General features: G+C 37.3%; 1 protein-coding gene across 2 annotated transcripts in view; it reads left to right on the top strand.

Moving 5' to 3' along the window:
• The window catches only part of UNC80 (unc-80 homolog, NALCN channel complex subunit), a 226,726-nt gene extending 205,083 nt beyond the window's left edge, over positions 1 to 21,643 (top strand). The window contains exons 59-65 of one of the 2 annotated variants that reach the window (XM_061147928.1): positions 5,041 to 5,220; positions 8,368 to 8,506; positions 11,021 to 11,077; positions 17,637 to 17,718; positions 18,690 to 18,801; positions 19,839 to 20,038; positions 21,321 to 21,643. In XM_061147928.1, the coding sequence (XP_061003911.1) occupies positions 5,041 to 5,220; positions 8,368 to 8,506; positions 11,021 to 11,077; positions 17,637 to 17,718; positions 18,690 to 18,801; positions 19,839 to 20,038; positions 21,321 to 21,587 (1,037 nt within the window). In that variant the 3' untranslated portion in view covers positions 21,588 to 21,643. The remainder of the gene's footprint in view (positions 1 to 5,040; positions 5,221 to 8,367; positions 8,507 to 11,020; positions 11,078 to 17,636; positions 17,719 to 18,689; positions 18,802 to 19,838; positions 20,039 to 21,320) is intronic. The other variant, XM_061147929.1, reaches the window with a different exon arrangement.
• Positions 21,644 to 26,767: the final 5,124 nt, after the last annotated feature.

Genomic DNA, 26,767 nt, shown 5'->3' with positions numbered 1-26,767 from the left:
CTGTGAAAAGAGACAAAGAAGGACACTACATAATGATCAAAGGATCAATCCAAGAAGAAGATATAACAATTATAAATATATATGCACCCAACATAGGAGCACCGCAATATGTACGGCAAACACTAACGAGTATGAAAGAGGAAATTAATAGTAACACAATAATAGTGGGAGACTTTAATACCCCACTCACAACTATGGATAGATCAACTAAACAGAAAATTAACAAAGAAACACAAACCTTAAATGACACAATGGACCAGCTAGACCTAATTGATATCTATAGGACATTTCACCCCAAAACAATCAACTTCACCTTTTTCTCAAGTGCACACGGAACCTTCTCCAGAATAGATCACATCCTGGGCCATAAATCTGGTCTTGGAAAATTCAAAAAAATTGAAATCATTCCAGTCATCTTTTCTGACCACAGTGCAGTAAGATTAGATCTCAATTACAGGAAAAAAAATTGTTAAAAATTCAAACACATGGAGGCTAAATAACACGCTTCTGAATAACCAACAAATCATAGAAGAAATCAAAAAAGAAATCAAAATATGTATAGAAATGAATGAAAATGAAAACACAACAACCCAAAGCCTATGGGACACTGTAAAAGCAGTGCTAAGGGGAAGGTTCATAGCATTACAGGCTTACATCAAGAAACAAGAAAAAAACCAAATAAATAACCTAACTCTACACCTAAAGCAATTAGAGAAGGAAGAAATGAAGAACCCCAGGGTTAGCAGAAGGAAAGAAATCTTAAAAATCAGGGCAGAAATAAATGCAAAAGAAACTAAAGAGACCATAGCAAAAATCAACAAAGCTAAAAGCTGGTTTTTTGAAAAAATACACAAAATTGACAAACCATTAGCAAGACTCATTAAGAAACAAAGAGAAAAGAACCAAATTAACAAAATTAGAAATGAAAATGGAGAGATCACAACAGACAACACTGAAATACAAAGGATCATAAGAGACTACTACCAGCAGCTCTATGCCAATAAAATGGACAACTTGGATGAAATGGACAAATTCTTAGAAAAGTATAACTTTCCAAAACTGAACCAGGAAGAAATAGAAGATCTTAACAGACCCATCACAAGCAAGGAAATCGAAACTGTAATCAAAAATCTTCCAGCAAACAAAAGCCCAGGACCAGATGGCTTCACAGCTGAATTCTACCAAAAATTTAGAGAAGAGCTAACACCTATCTTACTCAAACTCTTCCAGAAAATTGCAGAGGAAGGTAAGCTTCCAAACTCATTCTATGAGGCCACCATCACCCTAATTCCAAAACCAGACAAAGATGCCACCAAAAAAGAAAACTACAGGCCAATATCACTGATGAACATAGATGCAAAAATCCTTAACAAAATTCTAGCAAACAGAATCCAACAACATATTAAAAAAAATCATACACCATGACCAAGTGGGCTTTATCCCAGGAATGCAAGGATTCTTTAATATCCGCAAATCAATCAATGTAATACATCACATTAACAAATTGAAAGATAAAAACCATATGATTATCTCAATAGATGCAGAAAAAGCCTTTGACAAAATTCAACACTCATTTATGATTAAAACTCTCCAAAAAGCAGGAATAGAAGGAACATACCTCAACATAATAAAAGCTATATATGACAAACCCACAGCAAGCATCACCCTCAATGGTGACAAATTGAAAGCATTTCCCCTGAAATCAGGAACAAGACAAGGGTGCCCACTCTCACCACTACTATTCAACATAGTGTTGGAAGTTTTGGCCACAGCAATCAGAGCAGAAAAAGAAGTAAAAGGAATCTAGATAGGAAAAGAAGAAGTGAAACTCTCACTGTTTGCAGATGACATGATCCTCTACATAGAAAACCCTAAAGACTCTACCAGAAAATTACTAGAGCTAATCAATGAATATAGTAAAGTTGCAGGATATAAAATTAACACACAGAAATCCCTTGCATTCCTATACACTAACAATGAGAAAACAGAAAGAGAAATTAAGGAAACAATACCATTCACCATTGCAACAAAAAGAATAAAATACTTAGGAGTATATCTACCTAAAGAAACAAAAGACCTATACATAGAAAACTATAAAACACTGATGAAAGAAATCAAAGAGGACACAAACAGATGGAGAAACATACCGTGTTCATGGATTGGAAGAATCAATATTGTCAAAATGGCTATTCTACCCAAAGCAATCTATAGATTCAATGCAATCCCTATCAAGCTACCAACGGTATTCGTCACAGAACTAGACCAAAGAATTTCACAATGTATGGAAATACAGAAAACCTCGAATAGCCAAAGTAATCTTGAGAAAGAAGAATGGAACTGGAGAAATCAACCTGCCTGACTTCAGACTCTACTACAAAGCCACAGTCATCAAGACAGTATGGTACTGGCACAAAGACAGAAATATAAATCAATGGAACAGAATAGAAAGCCCAGAGATAAATCCACGAACCTATGGACACCTTATCTTTGACAAAGGAGGCAAGGATATACAATGGAAAAAAGACAACCTCTTTAACAAGTGGTGCTGGGAAAACTGGTCAACCACTTGTAAAAGAATGAAACTAGAACACTTTCTAACACCATACACAAAAATAAACTCAAAATGGATTAAAGATCTAAATGTAAGACCAGAAACTATAAAACTCCTAGAGGAGAACATAGGCAAAACACTCTCCGACATAAATCACAGCAAGATCCTCTATGACCCACCTCCCAGAATATTGGAAATAAAAGCAAAACTAAACAAATGGGACCTAATGAAACTTAAAAGCTTTTGCACTACAAAGGAAACTATAAGTAAGGTGAAAAGACAGCCCTCAGACTGGGAGAAAATAATAGCAAATGAAGAAACAGACAAAGGATTAATCTCAAAAATATACAAGCAACTCCTGAAGCTCAATTCCAGAAAAATAAATGACCCAATCAAAAAATGGGCCAAAGAACTAAACAGACATTTCTCCAAAGAAGACATACAGATGGCTGACAAACACATGAAAAGATGCTCAACATCACTCATTATTAGAGAAATGCAAATCAAAACCACAATGAGGTACCATTACACTCCAGTCAGGATGGCTGCTATCCAAAAGTCTACAAGCAATAAATGCTGGAGAGGGTGTGGAGAAAAGGGAACCCTCTTACACTGTTGGTGGGAATGCAAACTAGTACAGCTGCTATGGAAAACAGTGTGGAGATTTCTTAAAAAACTGGAAATAGAACTGCCATATGACCCAGCAATCCCACTTCTGGGCATACACACTGAGGAAACCAGATCTGAAAGAGACACATGCACCCCAATGTTCATTGCAGCACTGTTTATAATAGCCAGGACATGGAAGCAACCTAGATGCCCATCAGCAGATGAATGAATAAGGAAGCTGTGGTACATATACACCATGGAATATTACTCAGCCATTAAAAAGAATTCATTTGAACCAGTCCTAATGAGATGGATGAAGCTGGAGCCCCTTATACAGAGTGAAGTAAGCCAGAAAAGATAAATAACATTACAGCATACTAACACATATATATGGAATTTAGAAAGATGGTAATGATAACCCTATATGCAAAACAGAAAAAGAGACACAGAAATACAGAACAGACTTTTGAACTCTGTGGGAGAATATGAGGGTGGGATATTTCAAAAGAACAGCATGTATACTATCTATGGTGAAACAGATCGCCAGCCCAGGTGGGATGCATGAGACAAGTGCTCCAGCCTGGTGCACTGGGAGGACCGAGAGGAATCGGGTGGAGAGGGAGGTGGGAGCGGGGATCGGGATGGGGAATACGTGTAGATCCATGGCTGATTCATGTCAATGTATGTCAAAACCCACTGAAATGATGTGAAGTGATTAGCCTCCAACTAATAAAAAAAAAAGAAAGAAAGAAAGATTTTCTTTGGGAATGCATTGTTTACTTTTGTAATTGTATTAACTTCGGGTTACTAAGGAAGGAAAATAAATCATTTTCTGCCATTAGAGGGCAGTCATCACCTATAAGTAGAATATTCTTATACATTTGGCTTCTTGTCTCTAAAACCTATTGTTGGCGATGTATTAAAGACCAAAAATTAAAAAAAAAAATTTTTTCAAATACAATCTTGGTGAAATCTGCACAGGACCATTCAAATGTTCTGCTTTATAATGAAATAATATGACAAAGAATCAAGGGAGTGTTTTATTGTAATCTCCAGAAAAGGGGAATAAGAACACAGTATTAATTATATATTCTGATTTTGCGCGGTTCCTTTCAGACAGGATGTCTATTACTTCTGTGTGCTTGTGTCAGGTATAAGGTACATTTCTCAGTGAAATTGATCAAGTTGATATCTATAATTCAGCTCAAAATGAATCTGCATTCAGCCAGCCTTGGAAAATGAAACTGGAAAACAATGAGACAGGCTGCAACATCAAAGCATTTTTTATTGTTAGAGATGTTATGCTCCTGCAAGAAAACTATTCAATTACATCAGTGGCTGACTCTTTTTTTTTTGTTTTAACATTTTCAATTCTGTTTGCTATGTATGCATGTGAAAGTCGCTCAGTCATGACTGACTCTTTGTGACCCTATGGACTGTAGCCCACCAGGCTTCTCCATCCATGGGATTTCCCAGGCAAGAATGCTGGAGTGGATTGCCATTTCCTTCTCCAGGCGATCTTCCCAACCCAGGGATCGAACCCTGGGTCTCCCACATTGCTGGCAGACTCTTTACCGTCTGAGCCACCAGAGAAGCCCTTTGTCCTAAAGGTCATCTGTCTGGGACATACTATTTAAATGACCTTTCTTTTAAAAAATACAAGATGTGAAGGAAGAGTTTGAAGCTAGCATTTATTTTCTTCCAAGCACCTGGGACTTCCCTGGTGGTCCAATGGTTAAGACTCCTGGCTTCCAATGCATGGGCACAGGTTCAATCCCTGGTCAGGGAACTAAAATCCCACATGCTACATACTACACCCCCCTCCACCCCATCCAAAAAAGATCCTCACTCTGGATTTTCTTTGGTCTCAACCTCACTAGCTTACCAAGGAAAGACGTCCATCAGCACCGTGGGCACTTCCACGTCTGCCTACCGCCTGAGCCTGGCCACCATGTCCCGCTCCAACACCGGCACTGGCACTGTCTGGGAGCAGGACAGTGAGCCGTCCCAGCAGGCTTCCCAGGACACCTTGAGTCGAACTGATGAGGAGGATGAGGAAAGTAGGTCACCTGCAGCATCTGGGGTGGGGAGGTGGTGGGGCTCATGTGTGACACAGCTTGGCCATGCAAATGAGGACTTGGGTGGATTTCTGCCTTTCTGATCCTTTGCAGTTCTGATCCCCTGGTCATTTTTACAAAGAGGAGTTAAAATGGAATTGCGACCGATCCCCTTATTTCTTATGCCTGCTTTTCTATAAATTCCTTGATATCCATGGTCATTTGGTAGTATTTTAGGCAAAAAGTAAATCTTTAATGACCCCTAAATTTTCTTTGAGTTTATGCATTCAACCTTTCCACTAACCCATTTAAAGTGTGGTTAAGGAACTAAGGGGAGCATTTATTCTCCTTTTTCCTGGCCAATCTTGTTTAGAAGATCAATCAGCACTTAGGTAACATGGGACTTCCCCGGTGGTCCAGTGGTTAAGACTTTGCACTTCCAATGTAGGGGCAAGGAGGGTGCCATCCCTGGTCAGGGAACTGAGCCCATGTGCCATGTGGCAGAGCCAAAATGTTTCTTTTAAAAACAGCACTCACGTGACCTGACTGCAGAGAAAAATGAGCAAAGCATATGCTCACAACTCAGAAAAAAATAGTTGGCAATGTTGTCTAGAACGTAAACCCAGCGGACTGTCTTGAGGGCATGCAACCCAATTTAAGTGTCCCCAGTCACTGAGGCAGCCCAGGAGCTTCTAAAGATTAGGTGTTACAAAACTAGGGAAATATGCATAATAGTTTTTAAAAGTTTCATTAAATACCACTGTCATTTAATGTAGTTTAATTGTGTCGATTATTTTCCAGTTGTGTTTTAAAGATACTCTGATATAACCTGTAAAGTGTGCAGTCTATGCCTTAAGAAAACAAAATCTAGACCTTTACTCAGAGCCCTTCTGTACCAAACAACAACAAAGAGCCCCACTCAGAAGTAAATTAGCGTTAAGATTAGAATTTTAATTAATTAAGATGAATGAAAGTTCTTTAATACCCTACTATGGTTGGAAGTGTAGGAGAGGGAAAGAAGTAACCACTTTGTCAAAGCACGTGTCAGTAATATTTCCAGATTTAGTTTCAGGGTTAAGTAGATAACAAAGTGATAATTATAGTGTCCTGTACCTAACTTCCAGACATATTTGTTTCTAAATCATTTCTCGTGGAAATAATTCTAAAATTGTAATTAGGGAAATCTTGAAATCTTGACCAAAAAAACAAATTGAGAGAGACAAGAATTAGCAGTTCACATATTCATTATAAGTCCTAGCAATAGTCCAGAACTTAAAGTAATATCTATTTTTCTTTAATGGTTGAAATAGTCTCTCCCAGAAATTTTTTTAAATGATAGTAAATGATAACAAACTCTCTTTAATAGAGCTAAATGTATTTTGCAGGTAACCTTATGAATTAGAGGATGATGAAGGCAGTAGGAAGGAAGTAGGGAAGAAAAGTTTAGTGCAGAAGACATAAACAGAGATAGCACTGACCAAAGGCCAACATTAATACACTGACATGTATGCAAGTTTTTGCTAATCTTTCTGCTCTCAAAATCACAACTGTCCCAGTGACAATATGATGTGGGTGTATATTAATTTATGAAATACAGTATGAAAGCTAGAGTGTTAATACCTTTGAATTAAACAAATTTTCCATTCAGCAATCAAACCTGTATTAAGACCTAGCAGGAACAAGAGGAGGAACAAGAAGTATGAGAAGGATATATTCTCTGCTGTCTAAAATCTTAGAGTTTTCTAGGAGATAACAGACATTTTTTGATAAAGAACACCTAACAAAAGAGTGAATGACACAACGTTGTAAATCAACTATACTTCAATAAAATAAATAAAATTTTAAAAAAAGAATGGAAGGCAATGCATATAATCACAAAAAAAAATATTGAAGGGGTAAGTGTTAAGTAATATATGAGTTTGAATAAGAGGGGGAAAAATTACTGGAATCCCAGAAAGGTCTTAGTAGAAATAGCTCAATCTATCCTACCACATTTTTTCATGTTTTTTAAGGCATATTTGATTATACTCTACTCTGTGAACACACCTAAAAAGGCAATACCATTCTATAACAAGAATCAACTTCAAGTCAGTTGTTATGTAGCAAATTAAAAAATTTCAGGACTTTATATACTCATCTCTGAGTTTGAAATAAACTTCTCTAGAAATGTGACCACTTAGGATATTTTAAATAAGTGATGTCAGATGACGTGGTAGTAAAAGTTCACCAAAATCCTAGGTTAGTCAAGATATGTTTCTTGTTCAATGACAAACAATATTAGCTCACTTAGAATGAGGTCATCTTGTCACAAATACTATACTAAAGTTAATTTTCATATGGATTTGAATACATGAATTTCAGTTTCTATGGAGAAAATAAGTGTCTGCTTCTAATTTTAAAATTAGATTAAAACAAGCATTTATTTCTGAACTTTATAGATTTTTAAATATTTTTCAGAAAAAAAAAATACCTGAAATAGTCTTTCCCTCAGCAGTCTAAAAGTCTTGAAATGTCCTGAGTGTAGTGTTTGAAAGTCAAACATGCTTGATTTGTTCAATAACACAGTCCCTTACTGAACTATTTCTGGAATGTTTAAAATGTTATAGTCCAGCTTTTCTGAAATCTTTAATTTGCCAATGCCCCTTGATTTTTACAAATAATCTGCTTGTAGAAATGGACAAGAAGTTTACGTTTATTTCATGAAAGCTGTTTGAGGGTGGGAGATGTGTAGATGTGAAGAACTATCCTTCACCATTTATGCAGATTAAAAACTCAGCTGCAGAAGGTTTTTTTTTCAAGATAAGGATACATTCATGATGTGTTATTGATGCTGTTTCCCTCAACCAAATGAAGTAACTAGTCACTTTAACTCAAAGTCCTCATAATGTTCATATTCTCATAAATGACAATGTTCAGTGATACTAAAGGCTCAGCTATTAAAGTCTCTGCTTATGTAAAAGCAGTGAAAATGTTTCATAAGCTCCCAAAGGTCTTAGTTTTGAATCTGTACAAAGGGATGAATGATAATTTAACTTTAGATATTGTCCCAAGGTGGTATTCTTGTCAAGCATGGAACCCAAGTACGAAGCTGGTCTGGGTTTGCTGGTCAGCATCATAATTCCCTAACACTGTCTCCTCTGGCGCTTTCAGATGACTCTGTCAGCATGCCCAGTGTGGTAAGTGAACAAGAAGCTTACCTCCTGAGCACCATTGGAAGGAGGCGGTTCTCCAGCCATATCTCCAGCACGTCTGCACCTCAGGCTGAGGTGGGCATGTTACCCAGCCAAAGGTAAACAGCCCTGGATATGTCACACTCCACATCTGGGGGCAAAGGTATAAATTCTGAAAACTCACTCCTGTTACACTAAAAAGGGCCTAAAGAGAAGCAAACAATCCATTTTTTTCAAGTAGACCATTCAAACAAATTTTCAACAAGGGTTTGCACAACAATTTGCAGCATTTTCTAAGTCAGGCAAGTCGAGGGGATCTCAATTTCTGATCCAAGCATTGTTTCTCCTTAACACTTTTCTATAAATAGATATATGATCTTCTTTCATGGTCTTCTTTCAGATGACATTCTTGTATTTCATATATATTATCAGCTAAGCTAATAATGGGTACCTGGCAAGTGTATGGGACTGGCTTGATGTACTTGGTAGTTTAGACTTCTGATATGTCATCAGTATTTAGTTGGAGGTAGTGATGCTTAACAAAGCAAAAAAGACTTAAGCCAGTATGTGTGACCTTGGGCGGGTCATTTAATAAGAGCCCACAGTTTTCTCCTCTGTGAAATGAGAGGTTAGCTAAAATCTGTTTTTAAGGTAACTTCTCTACCTATAGAATTTTATGATTCCATAATTAGACTCTTTAAAACATTTTCTTTGGTGCTCTCTAACCTCTAAGAATATAGATTTGAAACTTTATACATATAGTTTACCATTTATATGGTAATACAGAAAATGATCTGACATAAGAAATAAAACATTATCTATTTCAGAGTCAGGACTTTTACTTCAGGAACTGGATTCTTTCAAAGAATCAGTCTTATTTTTTTATCTAGTTTATTGTTTATTCTTATTACCTCTGGAGTTATTGTGGTATAACTTATACATGGAGAATAAGAACAATCAGGAGACATTCTTGTGCTCAGATAAATTTAACTTACATGCAGAAATAATTACTGTGTACCTAAATCCTTTAGCAAATCATTCCTGAACTGTACAGATGAAGTAAAATTTGTGAAATATAGCCAAATAGTTCAGAATATTTTAAAAATGGGGGAAATGATAAAATATTAATAACTAAATTACATACTTGTAAAGAAAGCATTAGTTATATACTATGGAGTTATAAAAATTGGTAATATAAAAGTATTATTATCATTGTAAGATTGTAAGGTACTGCTTTACTTACTGATAATTTATCTTTGATAAGGAAGTCTTATAAATAAAATATACCAAAAAAGAGAGCCAAATTATAAAATAGCCAAAAAAGATGTAATGTCATACAAGCAGTTAATACTGGTACATAGTGTTTTATTTTTAATTTCTAGAAATATGCAAACTTTATTGAGAATAAACAAAAACTATTAGTCTATGTAAAAGTTTTTATTTAAATTAGGGAATTTTAAGTAGAGATTCTTTTTGGTTATTTACATGACATAACCAGGCCATCAACTCCCTTTGTACATATTCATTAAGGAGTTATCTCATTTCTGGGGAGAAAATTTGTTCTATTATGGATAGACCAGAAATCCAGAAAAATAATATAGCTAAACCCTTTGGTCTTGAGTCATGCTTGGGAGGGCTAGCAAAGGTAATGATGTCTCTCTCTGTTAGAAAGCCTCTTTCTGAGGATGGATGCTATTTTTACAGTATAGGTGAACAGCAATTCTCTAGAGGAAGGCACTCCACTTTCCTAAAGAGTTTAATTCCATCCATTTTAACAACTACTTATTGAGTGCCACGTGGACACTTAGCTCAGAGCCAGTCACTGAAGGAAAAGAGAGAGAAATATGTATGACATAGTTTCTGTTCACAAATCCCCAAATCACCCCAATAAATCAGCAGCACCCAAATAAATCAATAAACTATTTAACTATTCTTTCACCAAGCTGACAGATTTTTTCTTTTGGCATTTACAATTCAGTCACTAGAGGATGGAGTGAGGAGGTGAATGCAAGTTCCATGTGAATATACCAGGGTTGTCTTCCTTCTATACATTCACTTCCTTTTTCACTGCAAAATTAGCAGGTGCAATTGGGTTCTTTCTTTGCTTTTCTTAATGGCATCAGCTCCAAGAGTTGGGTTGTGACAGTTCATGGTAAGAGGTTTCTGTGTGATCGGGTCACAACTCACAAGAAAGAAGCAGGATTCTGGTCAATGAAACATTATAGAACAAGACAGCTGAAAAGTCATAGCCACCCAGCCAAATGGTTATCAAAGGAATGATAGTTTCGTCTTCTACAGACTCATTCCACAGTGTGTTCCAGAGCTCCTGTGTCCATTCGGAGCTTATCACAAGTCCCAACTCCTGACCAATAAATAGATCACTCCTCTAAGAGTCATATCCACCCAAAGGCCCCCGCTCCCCATTGCCTTGAGTCCTATGTCTTGACCAACCCAGCACAAGGTGAAATGGTTGACTGTCTCCTTTTCCTTCCTTGTTCTGTTAAATTTATTTATTTATTTTTGGTTCTTGGAAGCAGAAAAGTGCATGCCTTTTTTTTTTTTTTTCTTTCTTTTTCTTTTATTTCTTTGCATTTTCTTTCCCTAAATGCTTCATCTCCCTACCCCTCCTGCAGTGAACCTAATGTCCTCGATGACTCCCAGGGCCTGGCCGCCGAGGGCAGCCTCTCTAGGTACAGTGTCAATGCTACCTGTGTATTGGTGTCTGTGCTGGGAAACGAGCTGTTCCCTGTCTCCTACGTCTCTCTGTCTCTCTGTCTCCTCTCGCCCCGTCTTGATATCGATTTCCATTCCTTGCCCTTTGTTGCTCATAAACACACGAGCCTGGAAGTCAAAGGTGTAGCCTCTTTCATATTTCAGCTTCAGAGCTCCATCACAAATGGCCTAAAAAGTTTACTTAAAAAAAAAAAAAAAAATCCCTGGAGTTCTTCTAGGGGTTTATCCCATGGACCATCTCAAGAGTTTGATATACAAAATGTTAAATTTATCCCAGCTAAACATTCCCTCCCATGCTGATAGTCTTTAAGAATTTTTTTTTTCAAAAGCCTTTTAATACAACTCCCCATCATTAGGAAGCCCCAATCTAGACAAGTCTTCCAGCCAATACCATGGGTGATAAGAAAACAGTGATGCTATAATAATACCAATGTCAATATGATTTATATAATTCCCTCTCTTTGGTGCATGCAATGTGACAGGCTGTTATGATAGCTTGTTCAAACCATCTTTATATAAAGACTGTCTGTCCCAGTGCTAAGATGACTCCCAATTTGCCATGAAATATCAGATACAAACATTTCTTGGTAAGAGACTTCTCATGATGTGAACGATATAATGGTTTGGCTATTGGTTTAAAGCTTCAGAAAGGGGGCCTGCACCTTTAACACTCAGATAAACCACGTCAAACATTCCTAATCTTGTGCTGTTGATTCACACCTCTCAACTAATCCTCATTAGGGGTAATGCTTCTTGTTCATGCTAAGAGTGCCTTTGTTTCATCTCAAGAGAAAATATTCCCTTTCAGGTTTGCATTATATAGTGAGTGCTCCCGTGTTTATTGCTGTATCACAAAGATGAGGAAATGTTGAGAGGCCGTTCCTGTGAAAGGCTGTCGTTTTTTAATTTTTTGCATCTTGTTCAGATTTCACATTTTCTTTCGCAACTGAAAATGGGAAATTTATTGCATCATCAGGTGTATCTTTTTGTTTTGTTTTTTTACTGGCCCCATAATTCATGGCATTCATTTGTGTTTGCAAGCCCCTGCCTGGATAGATCAGTCTCTTATTGGTGGTAAATGTGGAGGTGCTGAAGAGTGCAGGCTTAATTCCATTATTGAGAACTTCCAGGACAGGGAAGAACAGAGTAGTCCTCAAGCTGGTTTCTTTCATTGTTCACAGTATTGGAAGAGCTCTGAACCAAGCCTAGCACCATGACCACTGGTTTCAAAGCATTTATTTGTTTAATGCTTAATATTACATACAAGACAGGAGAATCTAGCTAGGAAGATGATTTCAATGTCCTACTGACTGTAGAAAGTATTAAATCAGATTTTGTCCCAGATCTTTTCTAACTAGGCCAAATTCTATTCTTACTGAATAAAATACTAGTCTGGGGTTGGTGAGAGAAGACAAGAGTTTGAGTTAATTTTTATAAATTCTCCCAAGGACTTGGCCCTCTTTGTCAGGCTTAGGGTTCAAATGGACTAATCTGGAGTTGTCTAAACCAATCCAGTCTGCCTTTGGTCCAGTGTAGGTTGGAATAAACCCCGAGTTCTTGCTATTTGAGGGTGGTTCAGAGCCAATGCTATAGGTTTTATCTATAGATGAGTTAGTCAATCATGTGAGTTCTTTGATGACTGTTTTGGATCAACTTTTGTTGATCTGTTGTTCCTGTAATTGGTGTGTTTGAGTTCTGGATGCCACTCACCCTGATTCATTAGTGATCATTAAGAAACCAGAAAATGAAACACTCACTTTGGATTCGAAAAAGTTCCACAAGTGCAGAGGCCTTCTGACAGCCGTAGCACATCCACCTTTGCCATACGCTGCAAATCATCTCTCTCAAACGCTATCATGTCACCAAGTTCTCTTTGGAGGAGAGGAACTTTTGGCATTACTAAGAGGTGGGTTTATAAAATAGGATATATACTTTTTATATTTGGTTTCCAGGCTTTCTTATTTTTGGCATGAAACTTCTTTATGGTGCAGATCCTTAAGGTTCTAAAGAAGCAGTAAGATATTAACTATGTAAATTACATTTAGCACACACCTGAGCCCTCAACTAAGGAAAACCTGACTTAAAGCTTAAAGAATATCAGGAACATGCCTAACAGAAAGTGATAGACCCTGCTGCTCACCCCAACCCCACATTTTGATAAACTTTCTGGGGATTTGCTTTTGAAAGAACACTTGTTTTAGGCAACATGGGCAAGTTGGTCCAAGGCCTAAATGAGGAAGTCTCCAGGATAATAGTATAACCTGATAAATAGATGGAAACCAATAAAAATTTTGCAGACCTTTAGAAAATTTCTTCCAGGATTTTTTTTTAATGTGTGCTAACTGGTTTCTTATAAAGATTCATAGGAAGATGTATAAGTCTGTAAGAATCACTATGCTATGGTGAATTTTTTTTTTCTTTTGGAACTAATAAATTGCAGTAGTATGTATATCATGGAAGAATTCTCTTCTTTAAGAGTTTTGCTCTTAGAAATACAGAAACTTCATTGTAGATCTTCCCTCCCTGTGCCCACCCCCAAATACACACACCATGGGCCATATTTCTCTCTCCAGAAGAATATAAACATGCAAAATGTTATTTAAGCATTTAAGCCTGGAAGTTTATACTTGAGAATTAAATTTTGTTTGGACATGTTAGAACATTTTGAAAGGAAGGAATTGACAATCAACTCTAGCTTAAAAAAAAAAAAAGAGAGAAGAGATTACAATGCTATTTGATTCTGTAAGGGTAATTTTAATCACAGTGGAAAATAAGAATGTGACTCAAGCTTGAACAAGATAGATAGTCTGCATGAAACAAAATAAAAATAATCCATCCATCTCATGATCATCCACATTTCCAAACTATGAAAATTTGGCAAATACACCCAAATAGAAAAGATTAAAACAACCTTGTTATGGAGTTGAGAATTAATAACTAAAAAAATATCTGTTTATCTGTTGTGATACACAGAGAAGTGTACTTTCCTGGTGTTAAATCAGTTCTTACAGGAGAACTAAGATCCAGATCCTTCCCTTTTTTGTCTGAATTCCAGTCTCTAATCTCTAAATGCTGTGGCATTTAAAATACATTTTCTTGGATGTTGTGGAGGCTAAGTAAACTTTAAACACTAATCTTTTACTGGGAAAGGGAAGAGTAGGATTTTGTCTACTGTTTATGTCCCTGTTTCCTATAAATGCTTTATGGTTCTGTCTGTACTGGCCTCATGCATTCCTCAGCACAGGGCAATCACCCAGTGAAAATGGCTATGCTGTGTGCCTTTTGTTCCCCCTCCAGATTTCTCTAACCATAATAAAATTAAAACTAAAAGTATAGATAAAAGCAATGAAAATACAAATTCATTTCCTATATACTAATTTCACCCAGTACTTTTACTTAAAACTTTTATTTTGAATTCTATTTCTGTGTTGAAATACACTTTTTTTTGTACTTTGAGATGAGTGACAGAAATTTTTATTGCATTACTGAATGGCCTTTTGTTTCCCTATCCTTTAAGAAATACCATTAGATATGTATTTCATTAGGATATGTATACATATTAATTGTATATGGCGCTTCCCTGGTGGCTCAGGTGTAAAGAATCCACCTGCAATGCAAAAGAGTCAGACACGACTTAGCAACTAAACAACATATTTATACACTCCAAGTCTTCATGCTGAAATGAGACAAAAGAAGTCATTTGTGCCAGAATTGTCTTCTAACATTGTCTAAATTTTTCTAGCTTATAAATTACTTTCTTGCATTTTGAGTAAGGTCTTCGGTTTTTGTAGACAGTTGACTCATACCAGTTCTGCCAAGAACCATATTTACTTCTCTAAAATCCGGATTGTTTGCCAGAGTAATATTGCTTAGTGACTCAGAAATACCAAGGATGATTTAACTTCAATTTAGAAAGTTTTGTTTGCTTTTATACTTATGGTTTTACCTTTTTATTTGACAAAACAGTGGAAATCAGCCATTTCTCATACCCAAGATTAAAATTTTTAGGGAATCGGTTTTCTCTAGAGAAGTGCTTAGGGCAGACACCATGGTCTTCTGGCTGGTGTTACATTGCACACCGGACAGTCACATATCACAAATCCTGCACATGACAGAAATATTACATGACATGGGGAGAACAAAACTGAAACCACATTTTACGTGCAACTCCAATTTGATATAGACCCAAAATTACTTCTGTGTGCATTACTTCTATTACTAATTTCTCTGGTTGTTTATTACTAATGTATCCTCTGCACACAGTTAAGCCAGACTTTGATGTTCCAAATGTAAACATGTTAGCATCATATTTTTAGGGAGAATATATTAGCTGAGCTGTATTTCCAAGGGAATGTTCTATAATTTAATCATTGATATGTGCATTCCATGAAACATTAACTGTATCATTTTTATAAAGCAACTAAATACTAAATCTATAAACCTGATCCATTTCTTAGATTAAACCTCTCTATCCATAGAGAAAATTTTGATGCTTTTGATTCTTCCTTGGAATAATCATCGTGAAATTACCATTACGTTTTGGCATTTAACACTCCCTGAGTGACATGTATTTCTTTTCTTGCACCATTTTTTTTCTCACAATCTCAGATTACTGAATAAAAGTGAAACAAGCGGACTGCCTCTATTTCATTTTCTCTACCCAATTATTTTTAAGACTTGTTATTACCTACTTCCTTCTGGTGTTCTAGAAGCAAAAAACTCATTACAGATGTTAAACAATGAAGCATACTATGTTGCATCACTTTTCATGTTCAAATCATTTTACATTGACTAACTTCTCTTCTCTACCTTAATGGGAGGTAGATGGTAAGTATTAACCTCCCTTTATGGCCAAGGGAACTGAGGTAACATTTAGATGTCAATGAAGAATCCATTCCAGTGAAAGCTTTGCTTGGTCTTTGGGAAAAACTTGTTTCTACTTTTGTGCATATGGTAATTGAATACTCACTCTTTCCAGTTTAAGACACATATTAAAATGTATAATTAATAAGGAGATGTCATTTCAAACATGCCAGCAACTTAGTCTGTATTGCTTATCAGGATTTACTGCATTGTTCCTTTGAGGTAATTTTCCATCTACATAGAAAGGTCATTTATGGTACAAGGTTATATATGTATAAAAACAATGTACATTGATCTTTTTGAACTTGATATTCAGGAGAATAAGAAAGTCTAAAGAAACACCTGTTTTAAAAACTCTTTATGGAATTTCATGTATCCCAAATGGCCTAATTATGATATAATTACTTCCTTATTTCAGAAAAACTATGGTAAACTCCATTTGGGAATCATTAATTTTTCTTCTAGTGGAAATATGAGTAAGACTTTTAAAAAAATGACACGTGACTGTGTCAACCATGTAATGATTAATTATAGGGGAAATGTCTGATTGTCCATCTTGCCATCAACTTCTCTCCCTACAACTGCAGGGAGCTCATTTTTTTTTTAAATGGCAATGAATGCATACAGTCTTTTCCTTTTCATGGACAGTTGCTGACACTACATTCCTCTGTGGAATATTTTACTGTAAAAACTATTTGTAGATGACTCTCCTTTCGCAAAGGCAAAGCCGAAATTAATTAATCACATTGGCATCATCCACAGGATTACAATGTTCTCTGGGGCACAATATATTTCTTTTTTTCACCACCACTCCCATTATAAATCCCTATTATACATGCATGCAGAATGAAAAAGGATCATGGGTCCATGACAGTGTTTTCAGCTTCACCCAATACTAAAATAGGGACCATTGCGGGTAGCCATTTTTGCATATAAAAGACACACATACACAGTAAATTTGGGAGGAGCAGGTTGTTACTTTTACAAATTGTGTGCTATATTTGGGTGCAGCTATTCGATATTAATTAAGCTACTAAGCTGTAATGATAGCTTAATTACTTTGCCAGCCTTATAAATCTAAAATCATTTTTAAAGACATTTTCATTGTCTACCTATGTGACTATTTACTCAGTCACAGAGACTTCAGGCTGCAAACATGTGTTGAATGTGACCCTTCACCCAAATGGATTCTGTGTCTGATGTGTTTGATATTTGTCCATCTTATTTTCATGTAAATTGAAATATTTTAAAAGGTGTTCCCATCCATGTGATAGAGTTGTTTGTGTTTGTTCGTCATCACCTTTCTCCTTACCCTTGAAAAAAAAAAAATTGAGATTAGCATATGACATGTTAAACCTTTTGGTGGCTTCCAAACCAGGGGTGTGATCGAATCGATGTTTTGCTGAATGACAGACCGGCATCAGTGATTGAAAACAGAATCTCAATTTTGGCAGCTTGGGGCTACAAAGCCTCGTGTCCTCCTTCCCAAACCTGTGGAAATTCCCATCCCAGGGGTCCTTTCCTAGCCCTCCTTCAAAGATAATGGTATCTTTGAAGTGACTGTTTCCTGTAAGTGATTTTGACTAACACCCACCAGAGGATGGTCTCGTGTGCCTGCTCCGGGCACGCTGACACTGGTGACGCTCTTGACAGGGTGGCAAGTGTGCAGAGTGAGCCTGGCCAACAGAACCTTCTCATTCAGCCGCCACTGGGGAGGAAGAGGGGCCTGCGGCAGGTAAGCCGCCCTGACGGGGCAGGGGAGGCATCCGGTGAAAGGGAAGCCCTAGTCAATTTTTAATGTATATTAAGACTCTATTTTATGTATATTAAGACTCTTTTTTACCTGAAATATTTATTCCCCACCTGAAATAAGCAGTACAGAGCAACTTTAAAACATGGTGAGTGCTTGGGCAAAGTGGAGAGTCTGGGGCTTCTGTTTTTCACTCTGCATCTTATTAGCAAACCTGGTCTCTTGGTGAAATAGGTGGGCTCATATTTTTATTTGCTCCCTATCCAGAAACCATTGCCAGTCAAACTACTGACCATGGAAGATTTGTTATTAAGTTCATTGCAGGCCTCTTTCTGTAGAGAGGCAGAGACAGTCATCCTTTCTTCCTCATTTCAAGATTAATGATTCTATTTAAAACTGAAATTGAAGTAAAGATTATCCTTAAAAATTCCCTTTGGTGGGGTAGGTTTCCTTTATGTTACCATCTAAATAAAAATCTAAATGAGGCTTTGTGCTGTGGCTTTGATTGGAACATCCCCGCACTGATTTGGAGGCTGGACATTTTCGCAGAATCTAGGGTGTTTTTCATCAGTCTTTCCTTCAAAGTTAGAACATATTCAGCTACAGCTTTTGGGTGAGCAAAGGCTGACTGGTAAGCAATCACTGCTAGTTTTGTATCCTGAAATTCTTACTATGACTATTTTAATTTCTATTAATGTTCTTAAGCTATATTAAGGGGTAATAATCGTAAGATAGAATATAGGATTGGTTAAAGGGGATGCCAGAATTATATAAGTACTTGTGTTTAAATATGCAGGAAGAAGTTTATTTTATTGGCTAAGAATGTAAGGAACAATCATAAGACTCCGCAGCGACCCTCAAAGAAGAGAACAAACCATAGAATCCTCTGAATTCAGTCTTTCCTCCCAGCAGTTAGATCCTTCCTGCTAGCTTTTTCTTCTGCCTATTCCCTTTAGCTAAGGCGTCCTCTACTATCACGTCAGAAGACTCAGACTGAACCCAGAAACCGCCATGGGGCTCGGCTGTCAACCACCCGCAGGAGCATTCAACCTAAGACAAAGCCATCCGGTGAGGCCTCCTGTGTCCCTCTGGGTAGACATTGACACACGGCCCACTGCCCTGCCACACAGCAGGGAAGGCCTTCAGAGACTGAGAGTCATGCAGTAAACACACCTTTGGAAGTCACTAGGAAAAGGGAAGAAGTTTCCCAGGAAACTTGAGTGCCTTTTTTCCCCCTCATCTTCCTCAATCCCATCTCTCTCGTCATGCACCTAGGTAAATGAATAATTCCCTTGTCCTTGGGAATTGTCTTTACAAAAGTCTTTATACTCTTTGCTATGAAAAAACTAAGAAATACTTAATAATTAAAATTACTATTGAGGGCTTCCCTGAGGTTCCATGGTTAAGAATCTGCCTGCCAAATGCAGGGGACATAAGTTTAATCCCTGGTCCGGGAAGTCCAAGTTGAACCACAAATGCTATGAAATTTGATGATAGAAGGTTGTGTTTTATTTACCCAAGCCAGGAACTGGGTTTGTTATATGTCTTACCAAAGACGAGGGAATGATGAGTAATAGGAACTTTTAATTCCTGTTGGCAGTTGTTATGAGTGATGACCCAGTTCACTTAATGCTCTGTACTGATCTTGTTTTTATGGAAAAACAATTTATGCAAAAAGGCTGTTTAATGTAAAAATGATTTTTCTACCCATGTGCTACTGTTTGTAAGAAGTGAAGTGAAGTGTTAGTTGCTTAGTCATGCCCAACTCTTTGGGACCCCACGAACTGCAGCCCACCAGGCTCCTCCATCCATGGAATTTTCCAGGCAAGAATATTGGAGTGGGTAGCCATTTCCTTCTCCAGGGGATCTTCCTGATCCAGGGATTGAACCTGGGTCTCCTGCACTGCAGGCAGATTCTTTACCAGCTGAGCTATGAGGAAAGCCCCTAAGAAGGTAAAATCAAAACATGTACCTAATGTGCTCTCATTTATTGGTAAACCAGCAATGTCTTTACTAAGAAAGTCAGGAGACACTGGTTAAGGCTAATTATTAAGCCAACTTACTATCCTCCTATTCCGATTTACTGCTCTATTTCCGACCTACAGCGGACCAAAAACGATCTGTGACCTTCATCGAGGCTCAGCCAGAGCCAGCAGGTGCCCCAACAGACACACTTCCTGCCACAGGCCAGCCACAGGGCTGCAGCCCAGCCCCATCCAGGAAACCGGAAGGAATGGACAAGCCAGTGCTCACGTCTTCCCCCGCCATTGTTGTTGCTGATCTTCACAGCCTGTCTCCCAAGCAGGTGAGGGCCCTGGAGAAACAGGCAAGTTTTGCTCTTTGCATACGTCTGTCTAGGAATGGTGATATGTAAAAGTTATCCATATCATTTGAGTCTGAGTCAGTAATGTTTCGTCAGACACTGGTCCTATCATTATGAAAAAAAAAAAATCAATTGAAAAGTACGGCCAAGAGTATATCTACTTGAGAAGGAATAACAGAAGTCTTTATACTCTTTGTTATGAAAAAACTAAGAAATATTTCATAATTAAATGACCACTGAGGGTTTCCCTGGAGGTCCACTGGTTAAGAATCTGCCTGCCAATGCAGGGGACACGGGTTCAATCCTTGCTCCAGGAAGATACCACATGCCACAGAGCATCTAAGCTGTGTGCCACAACTACTGAGCCCATGCCCTAGAGCCCATGCTGCGTAGTGGAGAAACCACTGCAGTGAAAATCCAGAGTATCTCAGTGAAAGAGTAGACCCCCACTCGCCACAATTAAGGAAAACCCATCTGCAGCAACACCTAGCACAGTCAAAAATAAATAAGTAAATATGTAAATAAAATTTTAAAAAATAAAATTACCATTGAAAACCAGTATACTATACATGGCTGACAGTTCAATTAAAAAAAATAAAGTTACCAATTTAGATGAAACCTTTAAATACATACTCAGTCACTCAGTCATGTCCTACTCTTTGCGACCCCTCTGGACTGGCTGCCAGGTTCCTCTGTCCATGGGATTTCTCAGGCAAGAATTCTGGAATGGGTATCCATTGCCTTCTCCAGGGGAGCTTCCCAACCCAGGGATCAAACTCGCGTCTCTTGTGTCTCCTACAATGAAGGTGGATTCTTTACCATCTGAGACACCAGGGAAGCCCTTTAAATATAGAATCTTCTGAGAGGAACTTTTGTTTTGATCTTTTTTTGTTGCTGTTTAGATATTTTTCTTATTGTTTTAATCCCACGTTCTTCTCATGTGGTATTTAAAGAAAGCTAAGGGGCAATATACTATATACATTTTTAAAGTCTTTAATGGTTAAAATCATTGTAATACCTTTATCTCATTTACCCTCACAGTCTACAAGGTGAGCAGGGCAAAAAATGAGGCTCATGCAACAGGTTAGAAAACTGAGACTTAGAAAGTTGAAAGGGCCTATATAAAATCTCGCATATACCAAAGGCTAAAAAACTAGGTCCAGCCTTGCGATTCCTTTCCAGTCACAGCTGGACAACAGTATTTTTTGATCCTCTTTCCTGGTATCCATCCTATCTCTCAATGTGACGATCCTTTTGGTCATAGGGTGAGATCCCGCCAGCTGAAGAAGGAGGAAGGAAGGAGGACACAGAAGTACCAGGTGCTACGGCACACAGCCCCCTCTCTACGCAGCTCTCAGACCCTGATGACTTCACGGGCCTTGAGACATCCATCCTCCTACAGCACGGAGACACTGTTCTTCATATCAGTGAGGAAAATGGCATGGAGAACCCCCTGCTGGCGAGCCAGTTCCCTTTTACTCCCACGGAGCGGGGGGAAACAGATGTAGACCTAGATGAGTCTCATGTTTAGTTCTGTACCTTTTAAGTGTTGTAGGTGTAGACAAGATGTGGAAGGGATCAGTTTGCTGAAAGTTGAAAACGTTCACTTGGAATATATGAAAACACAGCACTTTACACCCAATGGGTAGCACAAATCCCAGTAGATTTTTCTGCCAATGTGCATGTTGTTTCATGAACATCTTTAAAAAAGTAATGGCTAAGATGGTTTGGTTGTGTAAAGACCATGAAATCCAGGGAGGAATAAAAGGACAGAGCCATTTCACTGCACATTGTTTATGATTCAAGAAGCCTTGAGCAATTAAAAATGTATAATATTACAGAGCTGCTTACCTAGGAATATTAAGAAGTAATGTATTCTAAAAAACTAATGTAATTTTTTGAGGTTACATAATACATCTCATGCAAATGTTTATTTTTCTAATTTCAAAAACATTAAATCAGGTGGCTATACAAGTAGCAATTTACATAAAAAATAATCAAGAGGAAAATATTAGTTTGGGGAAACTAAATATTAATAGCAAATAAGCTTGCAGCCATTTTTTTTTTTTGATCAAAAATATACCCATTTAGAAGAGGAAAAAATACTATTTTTAGAATTGTGAACTTTTCAATTTATTTTTTAACTGTCATTTTCATTACATATTGTAAATCAAAATGCTAATGCCATCAGATCATTCCATTTCATAATCAACACAGAGAATATTCTAGAAATTATCAGACATAATTCTAAATTAAGAAGACATAAATAGCCTATAATATGATAAAAATTAAATATAAATATAACAGCTAGAAAGAGATGGTATTCTTACTTCTAGCCCTGACTACATCAATGCCAACATTGGAAAATATTGGGAAATTTAATTATTTTCCCTTATAGTGTCCTGTGCCTGCCCTTAAGGGCATATTTTCAGATATTAAGATTAGAGTTATTAGAATTGGTTCAATGAAATAGCTTTTCTCAATGTTAACAAATTTATATGATCCTTTAGATGTTAAGCTTATGAAGAAAAAATATAAAGTGTGCAATTTCTTTATAGACACAGTCAGCTTGTGTATTTTACTTTAACTTGAAGTTCAGTTACTTCAAGAAAAGAATAAAACTTAGGAGGCTCATGAGGCTATATTTAGTGTGTTATTAATCCTATAGTAGGACTTGGCATCTTACAGTTCAAGATTAAATTTCAAAACTTTAACAGTTTATATTAGAAAATTGTTACATAACTTCTAAGCTTATAAAAGCTCATATACATACCTAAATTGGTATGGTGGTGGGTTTGTGTATGTGTTTTCTAGCACTCAAGCTACAGTTTAGACTACAATTACATGGCAATGAATTTAGAACCCATTCTGTACACTTAAACTTTGACTATGGTTATGAAATGCATATGTATATATAAAGGAGACCTGTTAAACCCACCCAAATCACAAAGGAAAATTATTTTTCTGTTAGCATTGCTTATTAAAGAGGCATTGTTTTTTATTGTGATTTATATTTTCCAATATAATTTGGGGTTTTGGTCTCATTCACTAATAGAATGAAAGATATCTGTGAGTTAAAGGACAAAACTAAACATTTCAAATCTAAACATTCAGAAAACAGAGGTGGTAAATGACCTATGTTTTACAATATTTTCAGGACATTTATGCTTAATGCTGAGTTCTCAAATGCAGAAATACACATAAAGAAGTGGTTTTATGATTCTTGCTAAGCTGATATATTTCATCTGCTTAAAATTATGCTGCTCCCTTAGTGTTAGAGGCCTTATGTTTGGTAATTACAAATGTCTGGGCTATATGAGTCTCCTATATGTGCGTGTTTTGTTCCAGTTCCTTGATGCTTGACTCAAATTCTCTGTGTATAATTGTATCAAGTATTTAAAAAGTAAAAGGGTCGAAGAAGATTGTTAAATATCTGACCAGAATCCTATATACCTTTATATATATTTAAAAAGTAATAGACTGTGTTGAACATGACTATGCTGACCTGTCTGCCTTTTAGCCTGATTCCTTCACTCTAGTGTTATGGAAGTCTGTTGGAAACTTTTCCAATAAGCTAAGTAATGTTGTACCTTGCAAAAAAGCCTCCACTCTGACAAACAGGGCCTTATAGAATAGGAATGTTTTCATACTGGGACTATGGAGATTTTACAGATGTATACATCTGTTCCATTTAAGGTGCCCTTAAATGTGTTGAATGTAATGTGTTAAATGTCTGTGTGTAATTGATAAAATACATGTATGTGCATAAGATTGTCACAAGATGTATTCTCAGGAATACTGTTCCCTGGAGTTTGAAGGAATAATTATTTAAAAAAAAAAGTTGGAGAAGATTAGAAAAAGATCAAGATAAGTAACAATTTTTTATAATTCAAAGTGTTATTGAGTATATGACTAAAAGTTAATTATTACATATGATAAATATAGTATTGGTAATACTAGATCATCTCTTAAGCTATGATACTTAATAATATTTATCTTGTTCAAAGGAAAATGAAAATAGACACCTACTTCCCATGTATAAAAAAATTGGACTCAACCAAGGGATTGCTCTTCTGAAATTAACTTTTGAGAGACCTTGGAATGAGCATGTGTCCTCCACAACCGTGGGTGTAGATTTACTCAGATTCAATTAAAGCAGTTCAAATTCTGGATACACCATTTTATACAACAAAACATTTAACTTTCGTTTTTCAGTATTTGCTGCTTTCTGTAATTCTTTTAGCTAAGTTTTACTTCTTTTTTCCAAAAATGAAACTGAGTTATTGAGTGCATTGGGACAAGGCACTTAGAACTATAGTGTCAAAAGGCATAAACGGGCACAACAATGCTGGGAGAAAAATCCGTAGAATTTGGGGGTCTGGTTTGGGCTTGTTGAATAGGCTGGAAGTAATGTGTTTACTATTCCAAGCCTCCAAGAGTACTCTGGGCAGAATACCAAGAGTACTTTCTTTAGTATTTGTCCCTTTAATCAATGAAAAACATTCTTGACTCTGCTGTCCAGCTCTGAGAGTATCTGAACAGGAACAGATTGTATGTTGGGACCAACAGGGAAGGAAAGGTCATAAATAGAATGACAGTCCAATATAAAATTAAATGCCCTCCGTCACGTTATGCGGAGACGTTAACAGTCTCTGTAATTTGCTGCTATCACACCGAGTTTTGCTGTTGCCCTGTCACCTCACACTTCCAAGTCCATGGCCTTATCTTGGCAGTGACTAGGAAGTCTCACTTCCTCATTTACTTCAGTGGGTCCTAACTGCACCTTTTCAGAAACAAAGTTTGGTTTGACACTCAGGAGAATAAAAATAAGTTAGGGCAGAATGTATTTGGAAAAACTTAAGACAAATTTACTTATGTTGTTTTCGGATCATTTAGGATTACAGATCAACGTACCTCCATATTTTTCAAAAGTCACTGTGACTGCAGGATGAAAATCCTTTATTAGCCATTTTACAGGTAAAAGCAAAAGATTGACTACACAGCTGATTTCCCTCAGATGACTATAAAGTTTGTTATGAATACTGAAATGACCAAAGAGCATGGAAAAAATGCATATGAATAAATATTGAAATGTTTATGAAAGATATTTATGAAAGATAAGACTTCTGTGTTTGAATATGCACATATAATAAAATAAATCTAAAAATATTTAAGATGCCTGATTGAGTTTCATTTCTCATTTTTCAACACAGGGCTTTCCTGGTGGCTCAGACGGTAAAGCGTCTGCTTACAATGCGGGAGACCCAGGTTCGATCCCTTGGTCAGGAAGATCCCCTGGAGAAGGAAATGGCAACCCACTCCAGTATTTTTGCCTGGAAAATCCCATGGACCGAGGAGCCTGGTAGGCTACAGTCCGTGAGGTCGCAAAGAGTCGGACACCACTGAGCGACTTCACTTTCACTTTCAACACAGGAAATAGGTTAACTCATTCAGGAAAGTGTTCATTTTAGACCCTGAGGTGTGCTTTGTTTTGGATCCCTGGAGTTCATCTTGACATTCCTCCTCAACCCTCATAGTCTGGCCTGAAGTCACCTTTCAGTTCAATACCTCTAATTCCTCCCTTTTCCAAATGAACTCCATTCTACTCATGCTTTCCAATCCTAACTTTCAAAATTAAGGAGAATGCGCACATCGGGAGACAAATTTCCCAGTAGGACTTCTCTGCTCAAGTGTGATCATTTGGAAGGACTGGTAGATTTCCCAAGAGGAATGTTAAGGGCCAGGTTATTCTCTGAATGTGGCCAGAATCACCATGGGATCCAAGTTTACCATCACAGTTCTGTCTTTTATACAAAGTGCCTTATCCTTAAACTCAAAGTAATGCTCTTACTAAACTTTCTTTTTTTTTTTTCCATGTGAATTTGTTACTGCAAAAACTATGTTCCTCTCTTTGTGGGAATCAAGCCAAAAGACACAACCAAGCCAAAGATTCGAGAAGGAAGGATATATTGCTTGCAGCAATAAAGAACAGTGAGAATCTTTCCCAAAGTAGCGTCTCCCCAACAGGGAAAGTGGGTATTATATTTTTCCTCTTTTGGTTTGGGGGGGAGGGACGCTGTTAAGTTTTAAGCTAAGAGTACATGTGTATTCAGGAAGGGGCTTGGTGGGTGGACAGTCCCTGATTTAGTGATTAAAGACATCAGGGTCAGAAAAGGTCAACAGCATCATTCCTTAGGTTCCAACTGATCTGGTGGTTGAGGCTTCAGGTTAATCATTTTCATTGAAAAGAACTGGCTGAATTCACAACTGATACTGTATCTTTGCGGCTTCCCAGGTGGCTCAGTGGTAAAGAATCTGCCCGCCAAGCAGAGACCTGGGTTCGATCCCTGGGTTGTGAAGATCCCCTTGAGAAGGGACCGGCTACCCACTCCAGTATTCTGGCCTGGAGAATTCCATGGACAGTTCATGGGGTCGCAAAGAATCGGACGCTACTGAGTGACTTTCACTTTCACTGTATCTTTAGGAATGTTACTTCTACCTATGCCTGATAACAGTGTTTGCCCCCGCATTCTTTGGTTCCCTTAAGATCATTAACTACTATACAAAAGAAACTGAAAAAGATGAAAGAACTTAACTTAAAAAGATTAAGAAACTCCTCAGAAGACTGGGAGACCTGACAGACCTGCCTTTTAGATTTTGTTTTTTGAAAGCCCTGTTTCAAAAACTGAGGTCCGAGGAAGGAGGAAAGTG

Source organism: Dama dama, chromosome 8 (genome assembly GCF_033118175.1).
Source record: "Dama dama isolate Ldn47 chromosome 8, ASM3311817v1, whole genome shotgun sequence".
Classification (NCBI taxonomy): domain Eukaryota; kingdom Metazoa; phylum Chordata; class Mammalia; order Artiodactyla; family Cervidae; genus Dama; species Dama dama.
The sequence above is the reverse complement of the archived record's forward strand: the minus strand, read 5'-3'. Positions and strand labels throughout refer to the sequence as shown.